Source organism: Myotis myotis, unplaced genomic scaffold (assembly GCF_014108235.1).
Source record: "Myotis myotis isolate mMyoMyo1 unplaced genomic scaffold, mMyoMyo1.p scaffold_m19_p_9, whole genome shotgun sequence".
Lineage (NCBI taxonomy): Eukaryota > Metazoa > Chordata > Mammalia > Chiroptera > Vespertilionidae > Myotis > Myotis myotis.
Genome location: NW_023416401.1, coordinates 21801456 through 21816139, shown reverse-complemented (window position 1 = coordinate 21816139; position 14684 = coordinate 21801456). Strand labels below are relative to the sequence as shown.

General features: G+C 56.1%; 1 protein-coding gene and 1 pseudogene across 1 annotated transcript; both read left to right on the top strand.

The window, feature by feature from the left end:
- Positions 1-7310: 7310 nt before the first annotated feature.
- MAFB (MAF bZIP transcription factor B) lies at positions 7311-10625 on the top strand. Its single transcript, XM_036322041.1, has one exon. The coding sequence runs from the start codon at positions 7706-7708 to the stop codon at positions 8675-8677; it is 972 nt and encodes a 323-aa protein (XP_036177934.1). The 5' UTR covers positions 7311-7705; the 3' UTR covers positions 8678-10625.
- Positions 10626-12497: 1872 nt separating this feature from the next.
- LOC118663224 lies at positions 12498-14216 on the top strand (annotated as a pseudogene).
- The last annotated feature ends 468 nt before the right edge of the window (positions 14217-14684 follow it).

The following is a 14684-nucleotide window of genomic DNA, read 5'->3' as shown; positions in this document are numbered from 1 at the left end:
TCGTTGCAGCATTGTTTGCAATAGTGAAAGATTGGGAATGGCTTAAATGTCCATAAATACAAGACAGAGTAAAAAACTACAGCGCATCCACTGGATGAATTGCCATGCATTAGTTAAAAAGAAAGAAGCAGAGTTGGATGTATTGACACAGAACTTGCTGAGTAAAAATAAAAAGCAAGCTGTAGCTCTAGACATAGATGTTAAAACTACATTGTTGCATTTTTTTACAATGATAAAGTAGGCTTGTATAATTCATTTTTAAAAGAAGAAAGGGAAGAAAGAGATTGAGTGACCACAGCAGCTCCTGGCTGAAATGAACCTGGGCTCCGGGCACAGCCAAACTGCATTATCCCCTCCATCAGCCCCAGGCAGCCGGTCCCAGCAGTGGGACGGTGCCACCCACTTCCCCTGTACTCAGAAGCTTACTCCCCTAGCTGTGAGGAGCATGTGGCAGGAAGCTGGAGCCCTAGGGCCCTGAAGAGCATCCAGAGAGGAGAAGGAAAGACAGGAGGCCAGTGGGATGGGATCACCCAGTCCTGATTTACTCTGAGCTGATCTTTGGTCTGAGGAGGATGGAGAGGTTTGGGAACAATTGCTAACTAAGGGGAAGGAGAGAGCTGGAGGGCATGCAGGAAAGGCCTGAGGGTTCTAAGATATCATGCTGCAAGGAAGCATCACTGTTTCCTAGTTATTAACTTCATTCACTCATTCATTCTTCCACCACTGTAATTGAGTTCCTCCTGGTGTGGGCATTGCTTGGCACTGGGGACACAGAGACAATTCCATCACACTGTTTTCCTCTAGGACAGCGTTTCTCAACCTGTGGGTCGAGACCCCTTTGGGGGTCGAACGACCCTTTCACAGGGGTCACCTAAAACCATCGGAAAACACATATATAATTACATATTGTTTTTGTGATTAATCACTATGCTTTAATTATGCTCAATTTGTAACAATGAAAATACATCCTGCATATCAGATATTTACATTGTAATTCATAACAGCAAAATTACAGTTATGAAGTAGCAATGAAAATAATTTTATGGTTGGGGGTCACCACAACATGAGGAACTGTTTTAAAGGGTCGCGGCATTAGGAAGGTTGAGAACCATTGCTCTAGGAGCTCCCAGTCACGTTCCATCTAGTTTCTCAAAGTGTGTTTCTTGGACCTCAAACGTCAGAATTACCTAGGGAACTTATTAAAATGCAAATTCCTGGGCTCTAACACGTCAGATTGTGGCTCAGGAATTTGTATTTGTAATACATTTTCTCAAGTGGAAAACATTTGGACCAGCTGACCAAAGCATTTCCTTGACCTTCCCTGTGTCATCTCATATGGCCTCTCTGAAATGTGAGGTCTACCTGGATCCAACTTGGAGAGGAGACAGATATCCGTGCAAACCCTGCCATGTGATTCCAGGGTGTGTGATTTCCCAGGACCTGGCGCTCTTCTCTCCACCTCCATTTCCTGGTGCATCCCAGTCCCTCTGAGGCCTGGGAAGAGCCACAGACAACCTCCTCTAAGTCCTTGAGACCAAGAGACTGACTGATTCTAGGCAGAGGGGATGGTATGTGCAAAGCCTTGGGGAAGAACACAGCATGGGCTGTGGAAGAACTTACAGAGGGCAGTGTGTGTGGAGCAGTGGGAGGGGGATGCAGTGAAAGATGAGGTGGGTAGGTTGGCAGGAGCAGATCATTCAGGACCTGAAAGCCTTGCTAAGGAGTTTGGCTCTTTGTCCAAGTATCCAAGGAATTTGTAGTTAAGCCAGGGAGGGGGGGTAAAGGTAGAATGATCAAGTTCATATGACATGAACACTGGCTCCATTGCCCTATGGAGATGAGAAGAGGCCCAGCCAAGGCCCCTGTAGTTATCTAAGGAAATATGGGGGTGGCTTGGGTGAGGGTGAAGGCAGTGGATGGAGAGACTGAGGTTGAGGGATTGACCGGTGATGGGAGGTGAGGGCCTCAGTCCTGGGGAACAGTGATGGGGTTTCAGAGTCTTGAACACTGGCCCTGGGGTCCTGGGGAGGTAATGGTGGGAAGGGAGCTCTGCTAGTCCTGCTGGTCATCCCTCACTGGCTTTGAATGGCAGTGACCTTCTCATCAGCATTGAGCCATCTCATGCTGCCTCCCCCCCCACCCCCCAATATTTAAGAGATGAGTGAATGGGGGCTGAAGGTCAAACTCAGGCCAGAGGCAGGACCAAGGATCAAGGCTGAGATTAGAGGTCAAGGGTAAAGGATAGAATGAGAGGACTGCAAATTCTCTCTCCTTCACCTTGCCTCCTGCCTTGGTTTCTCTCTCACCCTCCAGCCCCAGGGTCAGGGAAGAGGAAAGAGAATGAGGGGAAGCCCAGGATGTTTGACTGCCATGGACAAGAAGGCACGCTAATCACTGCCCTTATCCCTGAGCCTCAGCAGACACTTGGCACTTGGCAGAGGCTCAGCCGTGACCTGAACAGAACAGCCATGTCTGTGGAGAGTTGGAAACCCTGACCCAGAGAGCAGCTGGGGATCTGTGCCGACACCTGGGTGCTCAGAATGCCACCCTGTCCAGATAGAGATCACAAACCTCGTAGTATTCAGAGCACTGGACTTGGGGCCAGAAGCTCCAGCTTATGGCCACTGTGTAACTAAAAAGATTACTTAACATCTCAGAACCTCCTTCTCCATGTAAGATGGGGACAGTCCTACTCACTCAGAGGGCAAACATAAAAACTGGATTAATTGATAAAACTCTCAGGACATGGTTATACATCTGTATTTACCTACCTGCCTGCCTACCTGTCTTCATAAAATAAGGATAATAATAGTTGCTACCTATTAGAGTCATGAGAATTCAGGGGAAAATGAATGATAAATGCTTTGCTAGTCCCTGTACCTATGGGAATGAATATTATTATAAAATGTCCCCTCTGTATTGGAGGCAGCACTGCCCAGTGGCTGTCTAACACAGCACTATCCAATAGGAATAGAATGTAAGCCAATGTATGTAATTTAAAAATGTCTAGTCTTCACATTAGAACAAAGTAAAAAGAGGCAGGTGAAATGGTTGCAGTAATAGATTCCCACTCCAAGGATATCTGTGTGTATGTACCTGTGAGCAGGAGGTCCCTGATCCCTGGGGAGCGAGCCCCGAAAAGGGTTCTGCAGTCAGGTAACTCTGGCTCCCTACTGCATGCAGGAGCCCAAGAATACCCTTTTGAAGCACTGGGCTGACTCTAATGGCCATTGTGTGGGGCAGGGAGCAGTGGAAGTGACAGCTGCCTTTGGGAAAGAGGAAGAGGAAGAGGAAAAGAGAAAAATATCCTGCCACTTCTTGCAGACCACAGACCTTGGGACGCTCAGATGTAGTGGGAGCAACAGAATCACCCCACCCCCACTGGGCCTGAGGAAAAGAGGCAGAGACCTCCAGGCTCTGTGGAGATGACAGGGGATCCCACATCTGGGTGGTGCTAAGGCAGTAGGTGGGTTCCCGGGGGACCCCTGACTCAGGCTCTTCTCTGGTTGAACACCCTGGAACCCTTGGCCAGCCGGATAGTCCAACCTTGCAACCCATCAGGTGCTGAGGCCCTGGAGTTGTGGGTTCTGTGATTCAAAGCTTTCCCTGTGCCCTGTGTCCTCTCCTCACACACACCCCTTCCACATCTCTCCCACCACACCCACGCACGCAGACGCCCACTCCCACACCAAACACCTGCCGCCCTCAGGAAAGGACGATATACGGGGCACCTCAGGGCTGAACCGCCTGCGGGAGCGCAGTGCTGGTCTGGAGTTGCCCGGGAGTGCAAGCACAAGTGGGGTACGGGGGTGGGGGGTGGAGGGGGGTGGGGTGGGGTGGGGAGTGCAAGCACAAGTGGGGTATGGGGGGAGTCCAAGCACAAGTGGGGTATGGGGCGGAGGGGGGAGTGCAAGCACAAGTGGGGTACGGGGCGGAGGGGGGAGTGCAAGCACAAGTGGTGGGAGGGGGGTCTCTGGGGTTAGTTAGCTAGTTGGCTTTGCAAGGGCCGGCGGAGGGGCGCAAACCTGGAACCAGCTGGCAGCGGGTCCTTTGCCCCGTGTAGGAATAACTTCTCTGTCTACCCCCACCCTAGTGTCTGGAGCCCCCGTGGGGACTCTGACCCCGCAGAGCCTCCTCGTCACCAGCAGTAGCTCAAGAATGCCAAGGTGGTGCGCCCAGGACGCCTGGTAGCTGGCCCAACCTGGAGAGGGGCTCCCTTTAGGGTCAAAACGTCACATTGGAGTTTTGAGGACTAGAGATAACAAAATCTTCCCTAGAGGGCTCTGGCTACTACGAATCCTCCTCGGCTTCCCTTCTAAGGGGGTTTGGGAGTGCGTGCACCCCTCCTGTGTCTCCCGGCCTGCACTGGGCGTATCCTCCAGACTCTCCACTTCTCCCACCATCCCTTCTCTTTTCTTCCCTACTTCCCTGCACCCCACCCCACCCCGCTTGTCTTTTAGGGATGGGGTGTAGTCTCTGGGTACAGCTGTATACCCTCCGATGGGGAGCCAAGCACTCTGATCCCCTTAGACCCTAGGCACCGGGAGGTGGTTGACCATGGTGTCGGGAGGTGGCCTTAAGGTTTGGGGTGCGCCACGGGACCCAGCGGCAGAGCGCAGCAGGAGCCCCGGTGAGGGAGGCAAGGCAGTGACTTGAGATCCAGGGCCCTGCAGCAACCTTCACTCCGGAGCAAATTGCTGTCTTTGTCACCCATTTCCAACAGTTTTTGGTGGAGGTGTTTGGGGGTGGGGTGGGAGAGGAGGGTCTGGGAGAGCGACCAGGAAACAGATTTGGGGAGGGGAGGTGGACCTAGGGATGGACTGAGATACCTCAGTCAGAGCCCAGGGTATAGGACTGACTGCAACGGAGACAGGCACAGGGACAAAGAGAAGGCTCCTGCCCAGACAAAGCCCGAGTTCTAGACCAGCCCTGAGACGGCGCAGGACGCCCGCAGAAAGCAGAACGTTCGCAACTGCGGAGCTGGGGCAGAGGATGGCCGCACTCTGAGACGCGGGCTTCATTCCTCGACAGCGAGGATCAGGGCGACCCAGGGACACGGCGCGAACACAGACTGGCTCTGCCTCCGCGGCGCGTACACACAAGTCCACGGCATCAGGCGCGCTCTCCTAGCCGCGGGTCTCTCGCAGCCGGGAAGGGCGCTCCAGGCTGGAGTTCGGTGGCACAGAGAGAGCCCAGTGCGTTTATCCGCCCGGGCGCCTGGAGACGGAGCCATCCTCTGCACAGACCAAGACGGCCAACCCAGGATGGCCTCGAAAAGTCCCCCCACGGAGCCGCGGGTCCGAGTGTGCTGTCACTGCGTGCAAACGCGACGGGGACTGGGAAGGTGCTTGTCCCGAGTGCCCACCTTCGGGCAGGGCGGGGCAGCGGCTTGGCCCAGACCCAGCCTAACCATTTCTGCGGAGAGCGGAGAGCGCACTCTCGCAGAGGGCTGAAGTCAGTCTCTTACAGCTTTTACAGTTGCCCTTGCCGAACCCAACCTTTCAGTTCAAGTCTTAGTTAAAAGATATTCATTTTATTTAAAACAGGCGGTCTAAGACCACATCCCACCTCCGCCTCACTGAGGGCGCAAGATAATAGTTTTCAGATTAATTGAAGGTAAATATTTTATCTTCTAACGCTAAAAAAAAATCTGCTTGCATCCACATTGGTGAGGCCCACCTGACGACACTTAAGCGCGGCGTCGTGCTGGTCCTGCACAAGCAGTAGCTCGGACACACTCACCCAGTGCGCGCTGCTCCTGCCTTTCGCTGTGCGCACTCAACGCTGAAGCGCAGAAGGCGACGCGGGAGGCGGGTCGGGTCTCCCGGTACAGCGAATTTAAGATTTATCCGGTTTCCTAGCCCGGGCTGGGGTCTCGGGAAGAGCCTCTGATTTCAGGCCATCCTGGACCCGGATAGGGAGGGTGCACGGTGCCCGAGACCTGTGTGTATGCGTAGTGCGGTATGCTCCCGGCTTCCCGTCTGAGCTCCGGGAGTTGTCTTCGGACAACCCTGGACCCCCTCGCTGCAGCGTTTACGCTTTCCGCCACAGGCTTAACTCGGCTTAGGACCTTCCCGCGTTAGGAACGGCCCATCGGCATCCGCCCCTGCGCCCACCCATCCCTAGAGCTGGGAGCAGAGATTCACGGGGGATGATCGGCGGGGAACTCGCGGCTGAGTCCAAAGTCCGGATTCGACGACCTTTGCGTAACTCTAGGGGAAACCGTCCTGGGCTCCGGTGCACACTCAGCCTACTTTCTGGGCTGGTTTGGGTCGGGCAGCTTAGGAGGACTCAGCTGGGTCCCAGACGTCGTCCAAGCTTTCCGGCTGCGGGCCAGGCGGTTCGGTGCGCCTTTGCGCACAGTGGCCACTTGGGGTCGCACTTTATGCCTGTTTGAGCCTCTCGGTCGCCGGCTGACGCCGGGGATCTGCTTAATCGTTACAAAACGTTCAAACAAAAACAGGCTGGTTCCCCAGCAGCCAAGAGCCACCCGGAGCATCGTCCTGGTCTGGTCTGGTCTGAGCCCCATGCCTCGGGAAGCTCAGGGTTCCGTGCATCTGGCTGGGGAAAGATTTTCCGCGCTGTTTGTCCGATTCTTTCCCCGCTCCCTTCATTTTGTGTCATTTGTGGGAGGGTTGGGCGCAGTGAGCGGTGAGGCCAGTGGAGTCCTATCTCAGGGTTAGGCCAGCGCACCCCGTAGGAGGGGAGAGTGGCCCTTGGTTGACTGGAGGAGGGTCCCTTGAGGCTAAGAGTTGGATTTGAGCTCAACTCTTGGAAACCCAACTCACCCCTCAACACACAAATGTGTGCAGCCCTGCAGAAACACACGGCACACACACGGACCACAGCCGCGCAGCACACGGAGCGTCCCCCACTGGGCGGGGGCGCTTGGGAACAAAGGACCCGAGAGGTGTTGTCCCGGCGCTTGTTCTGAGCCTCCTTGGGGGTGACACAGACAGGGGGTGTGGAAACCAAAGGGGAAAAAGGGAGGAACTGGGGACGGGAACGGGGCGAAGTGGAGGACGCGGCTGCTTGGCCTAGAGGGGGAATGCGCACCAAAAGCGAGAGGGCGGGGGCCGGGACTTTGAGGGTGTGGGGGGCTGGGCCCTGGGCCACGGTCCTACTTGGCTCCAGCCCTCTGCTCAGCCTCCTCCCCGCGGCTCAGGCCTCCAGTCAGCTGACGCGGGGGGCGGAGGAGCTGTCAGGCGCGCCCCGCCCTGCGCCGTGGGGCTGCGGGGGCCGTGCAGCTATTGGCCAGCGCGCGGGGCCGCCTGGGCCCCCGCTCTCCAGTGACATCAGAAGGCGATAAAAGGCAACGGCGGCGCCAGATTCAGCACAGCTGCACCGCCGGGCTGTGAGCGGCTGCAATTGAGAACCCAAGACCGAGGGAGCTCGGGAGCGAGCGGCAGTCGCTTGCCCCGCGCCTCCCCTTCGCACAGCTGCGCGCCCCGCTCTCTTCTCTACCCCTCCCCGCTCGCCCAGGCTCCGGCTTTGCCATAGTCCCGAGCTCTGGGGTGGCGCAGGCAGCTTCGGGACTCTTCGGCGCGCCACCGCGTCTCCAGACAAAGGCTTGGCCGGCGGCCCCGGCCCGCTGCGCCCTCGGCTCACCGCCTCCCGGGCTCGCCGCTCTTCGCCCCAGCTCTCGGCTCGGCGCGCCCCGGCCGGCTGCAAAGTTTCCCGGCGGCTGCTGCGCCTCGCGTCAGCGATGGCCGCGGAGCTGAGCATGGGGCCCGAGCTGCCCACCAGCCCGCTGGCCATGGAGTATGTTAACGACTTCGACCTGCTCAAGTTCGATGTAAAGAAGGAGCCTCTGGGGCGCGCGGAGCGCCCGGGCCGGCCCTGCACGCGCCTGCAGCCCGCTGGCTCGGTGTCGTCCACCCCGCTCAGCACGCCCTGCAGCTCGGTGCCCTCGTCGCCCAGCTTCAGCCCGACCGAACAGAAGACCCACCTGGAGGACCTGTACTGGATGGCGAGCACCTACCAGCAGATGAACCCGGAGGCGCTCAACCTGACGCCCGAGGACGCGGTGGAGGCGCTCATCGGCTCGCACCCTGTGCCACAGCCCTTGCAGAGTTTCGACGGCTTCCGCGGTGCGCACCACCACCATCATCACCACCACCCACACCCACATCACGGGTACCCGGGCGCCGGCGTGACCCACGAAGAGCTGGGCCCACACGCTCACCAGCACCATCACCACCATCACCAAGCGTCGCCGCCGCCGTCCAATGCTGCTAGCCCCACGCAGCAGCTGCCCACCAGCCACCCCGGGCCTGGGCCGCACGCGGCAGCCGCAGCGACGGCGTCTGGTGGTAGCGGCAGCGTGGAGGACCGCTTCTCCGACGACCAGCTCGTGTCCATGTCCGTGCGCGAGCTGAACCGCCACCTGCGGGGCTTCACCAAGGACGAGGTGATCCGCCTGAAACAGAAGCGGCGGACCCTGAAGAACCGGGGCTACGCCCAGTCGTGCAGGTATAAACGCGTCCAGCAGAAACACCACCTGGAGAATGAGAAGACGCAGCTCATTCAGCAGGTGGAGCAGCTTAAGCAGGAGGTGTCCCGGCTGGCCCGCGAAAGAGACGCCTACAAGGTCAAGTGCGAGAAACTCGCCAACTCCGGCTTCAGGGAGGCGGGCTCCACCAGCGACAGCCCCTCCTCTCCCGAGTTCTTTCTGTGAGTCGTGGCCATCCCGGCCCCTGCCCTTGCCCTGGCCCGGACTCCCCGTCCCCAGTTCCCAGCCCCAGACTCCCCTGGACCCTGTCCCTGACACAGCCCCAGCCTTGACCTGTTTGACTTGAGGGAGAGGGAGGAAGGGCGCGCGGGACGCGGGCGACGGGAGGGCTCGCGGGCAGGCAGGGGACCTTGGCCAAGGCTAGAACGGCGCGCGCCAGCGCAGCCTCCTAGACTGGAGCAGAGCCAGAGAGACGAGGGGGTGGGGAGTCCCGGAGCAACTTTTCTTCAGGCTGCAGGGCGACGAGGCATAGTCCTGAGGAGTCGCCATGGGCCGTCAGGAGACTCGTGGCTTTCTGAACTTTGTGCGCTAAGCCGGCCGCTACCTCACGGCCAGGAAGAGAGCAGCGAGGAGAGAGGGACCCTGGCTTCCTGGCAGGCGCGAGGCGAGGAAGGAAAGACAGACGGACCTGTCTGCCCAGGGTCCGGAGAACACTGGCTCTCAGCCCCTGGACGCGGGCCTCAGTTAGAACATTCTGCGCGCAAAGATCATCAGTTTTATTGCCTGCTCGATTATATAGAAAAATACGAAAATCTGCATTAAAAATATTAATCCTGCATGCTGGACATGTATGGTAATAATTTCTATTTTGTACCATTTTCTTGTTTAACTTTAGCATGTTGTTGATCATGGATCATAACCCCTTGTTTCTTTGAGTGAGAAGGGAACGCAGTTTGGAAACTCCGGTGGCTGCTTGCCGGGTGTCAGTCCCGGCTGTCGGCTTGTAAATACCCGCCTGCCAAACCGCTTAGAGAACGTGGCAGCAAACTGAGTGTCGTCTTTGTTTGGGTTTATTATTATGGCATTTTTTTTGTAAGTAAAAAAAAAAAGTTGTGGGCATTTGTGCATCAGAAAACAACTCTGTCTTGGGCACTTTTGAAAGTTGCTTGTTTTCTCCGCTCCCCTGCCCGCAGTGGGTCCTCTTTTCCCTTCCGCTTTAGTTTTCCATTTTGTTGGTTTTGAGAGAAAGAGGACTGGGGTCCCAGAACCCCAGGACCAGGACAGGGCAGCTGCAGAGTTTCAAACCCCAACGGCTCCAAGTGCAGGGTCTGTGCTTCCACTTTGTATTTTATGGCTAAAGGGACACCCCTAACATGAAGGAAAGGAAAACATCGTGTTTGCTTTTTTAATTGCAATCAGAATCACCCTGGGGTCCCTTCACAACCCTCCAGGCCGCTACTAATTGCTGGAGCCGCAGTGCCCCTAGGGAGACTGGCTTCACCAGCTGGACACTGCCCAATGGTGACCTGAACTTGTGTTAAACCAACGTCCACACTCAGAAAGTACTGGAAACCCAAACACTGGCAAGTAATTTTGCAACTTTCACACATAATGTGTGTTTCTTTCCCTGCTTTTGAGCTATCAGGAGAGTTATTGGTGGTGTTTCCCCCACCCCCTTCAGTTGTATAGTAGTTATAGGGAAGATCTGGGTGTTTTTCTTTATTATTACATTTTTTCCTGCAGGTCAGTAAAAGGATTTAAGTTGCACTGACAAAAATACCAAAACGAAAGTGTATTTTTTAGTTCCCATTTGAAATTGCTGGCGCTGCTGGCCAGATGCATTTTTGAGTTTGTATTAGTTGATAAATTAACAGTAATAACAAGATTGTATGAACCGCATGGTGCTTGCAGTTTTAAATATTGTGGATATTCGTCCTGCATCAGAAACGAGCTTCGGTTTTTACAGATTCAACTGTGTTGAAATCAAATTTGCCGCAACTGAAATTGTTTTTATTTCATGTAAAATAAGGGATCAATTTCAAACCCTGCTTATGATATGAAAATATTAAAACCTAGTCTATTGTAGTTTTATTCAGACTGGTTTCTGTTTTTTGGTTATTAAAATGGTTTCCTATTTTGCTTATTAAAAGCACGGAAATGGTGTTTATTTAGAGGACTCCCGTGTTTGCCTGACTTTGACTTTCTTCTCTTGCCTCTTCAAGCATCGCACCAGCTTCGGAGGCACTCTCAATGCCCCTGGCCAATGGAGAAACAGACCAAGTGCAGGCAAATCTCTCCCTGGAGTGTATGTGTGTGTGTGTGTGTGTGTGTGTGTGTGTGTGTATGGCTTCAAACGTGTTTTCTGCTTCTCACTCTTGGTATAGACCCGACCCCAATCAGGAGCCGATTTGTGAGCAGAAGGGGGCATAAGGCACTTTTTCAAGGCTTTCAGGCTTGGGCATTGAGCCAGCCTGCTAGCCTGCCCACTCTGAAGTAGAGATTAGCAGAGCCCAGGACTCTGGGGGCTGCCACCCTGATGGGGAAGCAGGGTCCCTCTGGCAGTAGGGCTCAGTCTAGCCCTGCCACTCTGGCCACTCTGGCCATCCTGCCTGAGCTGAAGGTTCTCAGCTCTGTCCTGCCCAGTGCATCGCTCTGGGACCAACTGCTAGAGTACCCAGAGCTAAAGTGCCTCGCTCAGGGAGGAGGCCTTATGGAAGCAGGTGGAATCCAGCACCAGGTGGAAGACCCTTCAGACAGGAAGTCCCTCTGTGCCCAGGATGCACCTGTGAGTCCAGCCTTGAGCCCTCAGCCTCATAGAAGAGCATGCATGGCCGGATCAGGACTTCAGAGACTCCCCAAAGCCAGCTTCAGAGGGGGTTTGGAGCATCATTCTGGTGCAGCAGCCCCAACAGCTCCAACCTCCGCCTGGCAGTCCCAGAACCTTCCCTTTTCCAGATTCTTAGAAGAACAGTGCTTGCCTAGGTAGCCCCCAACCCCCCTCTCAGCCTCTTGGCAACCCCATTTATAACTCAGGGTTGGCCTTAAACACCTCTGAGAGTCCCAGTAGGACTCCCTCCCCAAACCTGAGAAGAGTCCTCTGACTCTTTGGCAGTGGCTGATTCTGAGGGACCTCTGGTCTCTGGACCCAGTGTCTGCAGTCTGGGAGACTCAGCCTTCCAGCCCTGCAGCTCTCTGGCCTGGAGTCTCTAATGTGGTTTCAGGATCGGAGGGGAAGTTGCAGAGATCCAGGCAGCAGCGCCGAAGAGCCTTGGAAGTGGAAGGGGAGAAGAGGTTTTGACCAAGGTCCCTGGAGGCCTGGGGGTGGTGGTGGCCAGGTCTGGAAAAGGGGAGGGGGGCTCCCAAAAAGTTAGGATGCAAATAATATCAGCAGTAATTTACATGTATATGGCTCATTGGAATTGTTTAGTAGGAGAGAAGGCAGAGATTCCAGTTTGAGTTAAATTCCAAGTTTATTTCACCAACCCAAAGAGGTCTGTGGAGGGAAGAAGGTGCTGGCTGTGATCTGGTCGGGAAGGAGGCTGAGTCTGGCTGAGAGGTACCTGCTGCTTTCCTGCGGAGGAAGGAGCAAGGGGGTCTGATTAGTTGGTAATTGCTGTGCCAGTGAACATGCACACATCTTGATGAGAGTATGCTCACATGTCCAAGCGTCCCCCCTTTGGGGCGAAAGAGGTCTTGCCAGGGGAGCGCTGGGAGAAACCTCGCTGCTGTGAGGCTCGGAGTCCCAGGTGATGACCGCAGCTCCCAGCGGTGGGGGCTTGACTCACCCTGGAATCATCTCAAGGGGACTGACGTCCTCCACCTCTAGAGTCACCTGGGGTCTGTGAGAACGGCCTCTGGGTGGGGAGGGTCGCAGACGCCAAAGCTGGTTTTCCTTTCTCAGAGCACAGAGACCCAGGCTGACCCAGTAACAGACACATGACGCTGCATCCAGAGGACGTGGGGGCTCAGGCCGGTGGGGAGTGACGAATTGCGACTCTGAGAAGCTGACAATCAATCCCACAACATAGCCCGGGTGACACACTGACACACAGTTGCAAAAACATGCACACCTTGCACCCACAGCGATGCCCTCGCAGGTACCAAGCCACCATTTGAGCACCAACCGGCCCTTGGTACTGGCAGGCGAGAGGCAGGCGGTGAAGGCAGCGCCCAGGAGGAGGCCGAACCCTCCAAAGCCTCTAGGGCGGCTCCAGCAGCAGGCAAGCCCTGGCCATGTCTAGGCCCGCAGCCTGCCGTCCAGCCGCGCGGAAGACTGAAGACTAGGTACCCATAAGCTCAGGACAAAGCGATCAGCGTCCACAGAACCCCAGCCTCGTCCCATCCCGGTGGCGCCTGGCAGCCCGGCAGCCGGTGTTCCGCTGCTCCCCACGGCTCACGGCCTCCTTGCAATCCTCCAGGACCCCAGGGAAAATCTCCCTGCACCGGAGTCTGCCAGGCTAGCACTGGTCCCACGTAGACAGGCTGGCGCCTGCACTTGGGGACGCGCACGCAGAGACAGACACTCATAGACACCGGACGCACGCAGGCCAGAGACCATGGCTGCACTCCAGGCTGCGCCGGGGCACCCCGGTCCCTTTGGATGAGAAGGCCACTTCCTGCGACCCCCAGCCTCTTGCAGGTGTGCACGAAGCTGTGCGGGCCGGATGGGCTGCGCCACCCTCAGAGGGGCGGGTTGGGATGGCGCTGGGCACAGCTCCCAGGAGCCCGGGTCCTCGCCGTCGCGGAGGGGCAGAGGGGCGGAGGCATCAGCTCTCTTCTTTTCTCCTGGAGTCCTTACTTTGCCAGTTCCCTTTCCTTCGTGAACTCTTCATTTCAGAAAACTGCTTCCCTCAGTTTTCCCTTCCCCTCCCCTGCCCTGTTCTTTGCCTTTTATCCGGGTGCTGCCTCGCGGGAAAGGCTGTGGGAGGGGTTCTGAGGTGGCTGGCAGGTGTGGGGTGCAGTGACGGGAGGAAGACGAGGGTCTGGTGCTCCCGGAACCACTGGAACCACTGCCAGCTCCGGCGCCGGAGCCAGGGCTGGTCCAGCTATCCAGCCTTTTCCTCCATCCTTCGCTAGCATGCCTGTGGCAGGGCTGGCTGGGGATTGACGGGAGTGAGGTCCCCGCTGAGAGAGAGGGGGCAAATCCCGGTTCTCTGAAAAGGGCCCTGGGGGAAACTGGGGATGGGTCCTGGACCCAGATCCCTCTGTCACTCGCTCACAGCCAGCCTTTCTTCAGCCCAGGGTTGCTGGGCATTTCTGTGGCAGGACCACCACTCTCCTTGTCAGAGGTGCCCACCACCCTGCACCGGGGCGCTGTGCCTGTCCCAGGCCTCCTCCAATCAGCCTCATGATGGGAGCTGCAGGAAACCACACCAGCTACACTGGGACCCTCTTCTGACTCCTGTGACGGAGAGCTACAGATTCCGCCATGCCTGGCAACCCCCTACTCCCTCAGCTACCCACCCTACGCCTCAAGTTCTTTCTCTCCAGGGGCCTGGAAACAGCTGGGTTTACAGATCCAGCTTGTTCTCTCGCAGGCTTTCAGATGCAAAATCCACTTCTGCGTCCTTTCGTTTTCAGAAAGAAAACCCCTGAACTGCTTTCTTGCACAACCCTTCGCTCCACAGCCTGCTCTCTGGTGGCCTGGCCTCCCATCCCAGAGATAGTAGTATTTGGATTTGTTGTGTAAGGAAGGGAGGATTAGAGGTTTGCTTTGTCTCTCCTCCCCCCCCCCCCCACCAAAATAAAAGTCCCCAAACGGCGAGTCTTGTAGGCATGGTCTTTTTCAACAGCCGCCCTCCTAAAAGGAGTCAGTCATATAGAAGAGCTGCTCCCAACACAGGAGTCTCGGGAGACATGCCAACTTCCAGTGGGAGAGCCCCGTGTCCAGAGGGTACCTGGTTCTCAGAAGCAGCCACCATGAGGCTTCCCAGGGTGGCGCCTACCTGGCTCAGAGGACAGGCTTCTGTGGGAGAAGGCAGCTGTCGCCCTATGCTGCAATTTCATCCTTTCGATATAGTTCCTCCCCCTGCGAGCAGGTGTCTAGACCACAGAGAGCACAGCCTTCTGCTGGGGAGCACGTTCTCCGACTGCCCAGCTTCGCCACGTGCTGCACGCATTTCCATGCCTTACACATCTTCTTAATAACTCATTACCCTTCTCCATTGTCCTACACATATTATCTTAAAAGACACATTTAGATAAGAAAATCAGAGCTAACTGTTCTCACTTG

Coding starts and splice junctions, on each gene's coding strand:
- MAFB (XM_036322041.1), top strand. CDS start 7,706: ATGGCCGCGGAGCTGAGCATGGGGCCCGAGCTGCCCACCAGCCCGCTG.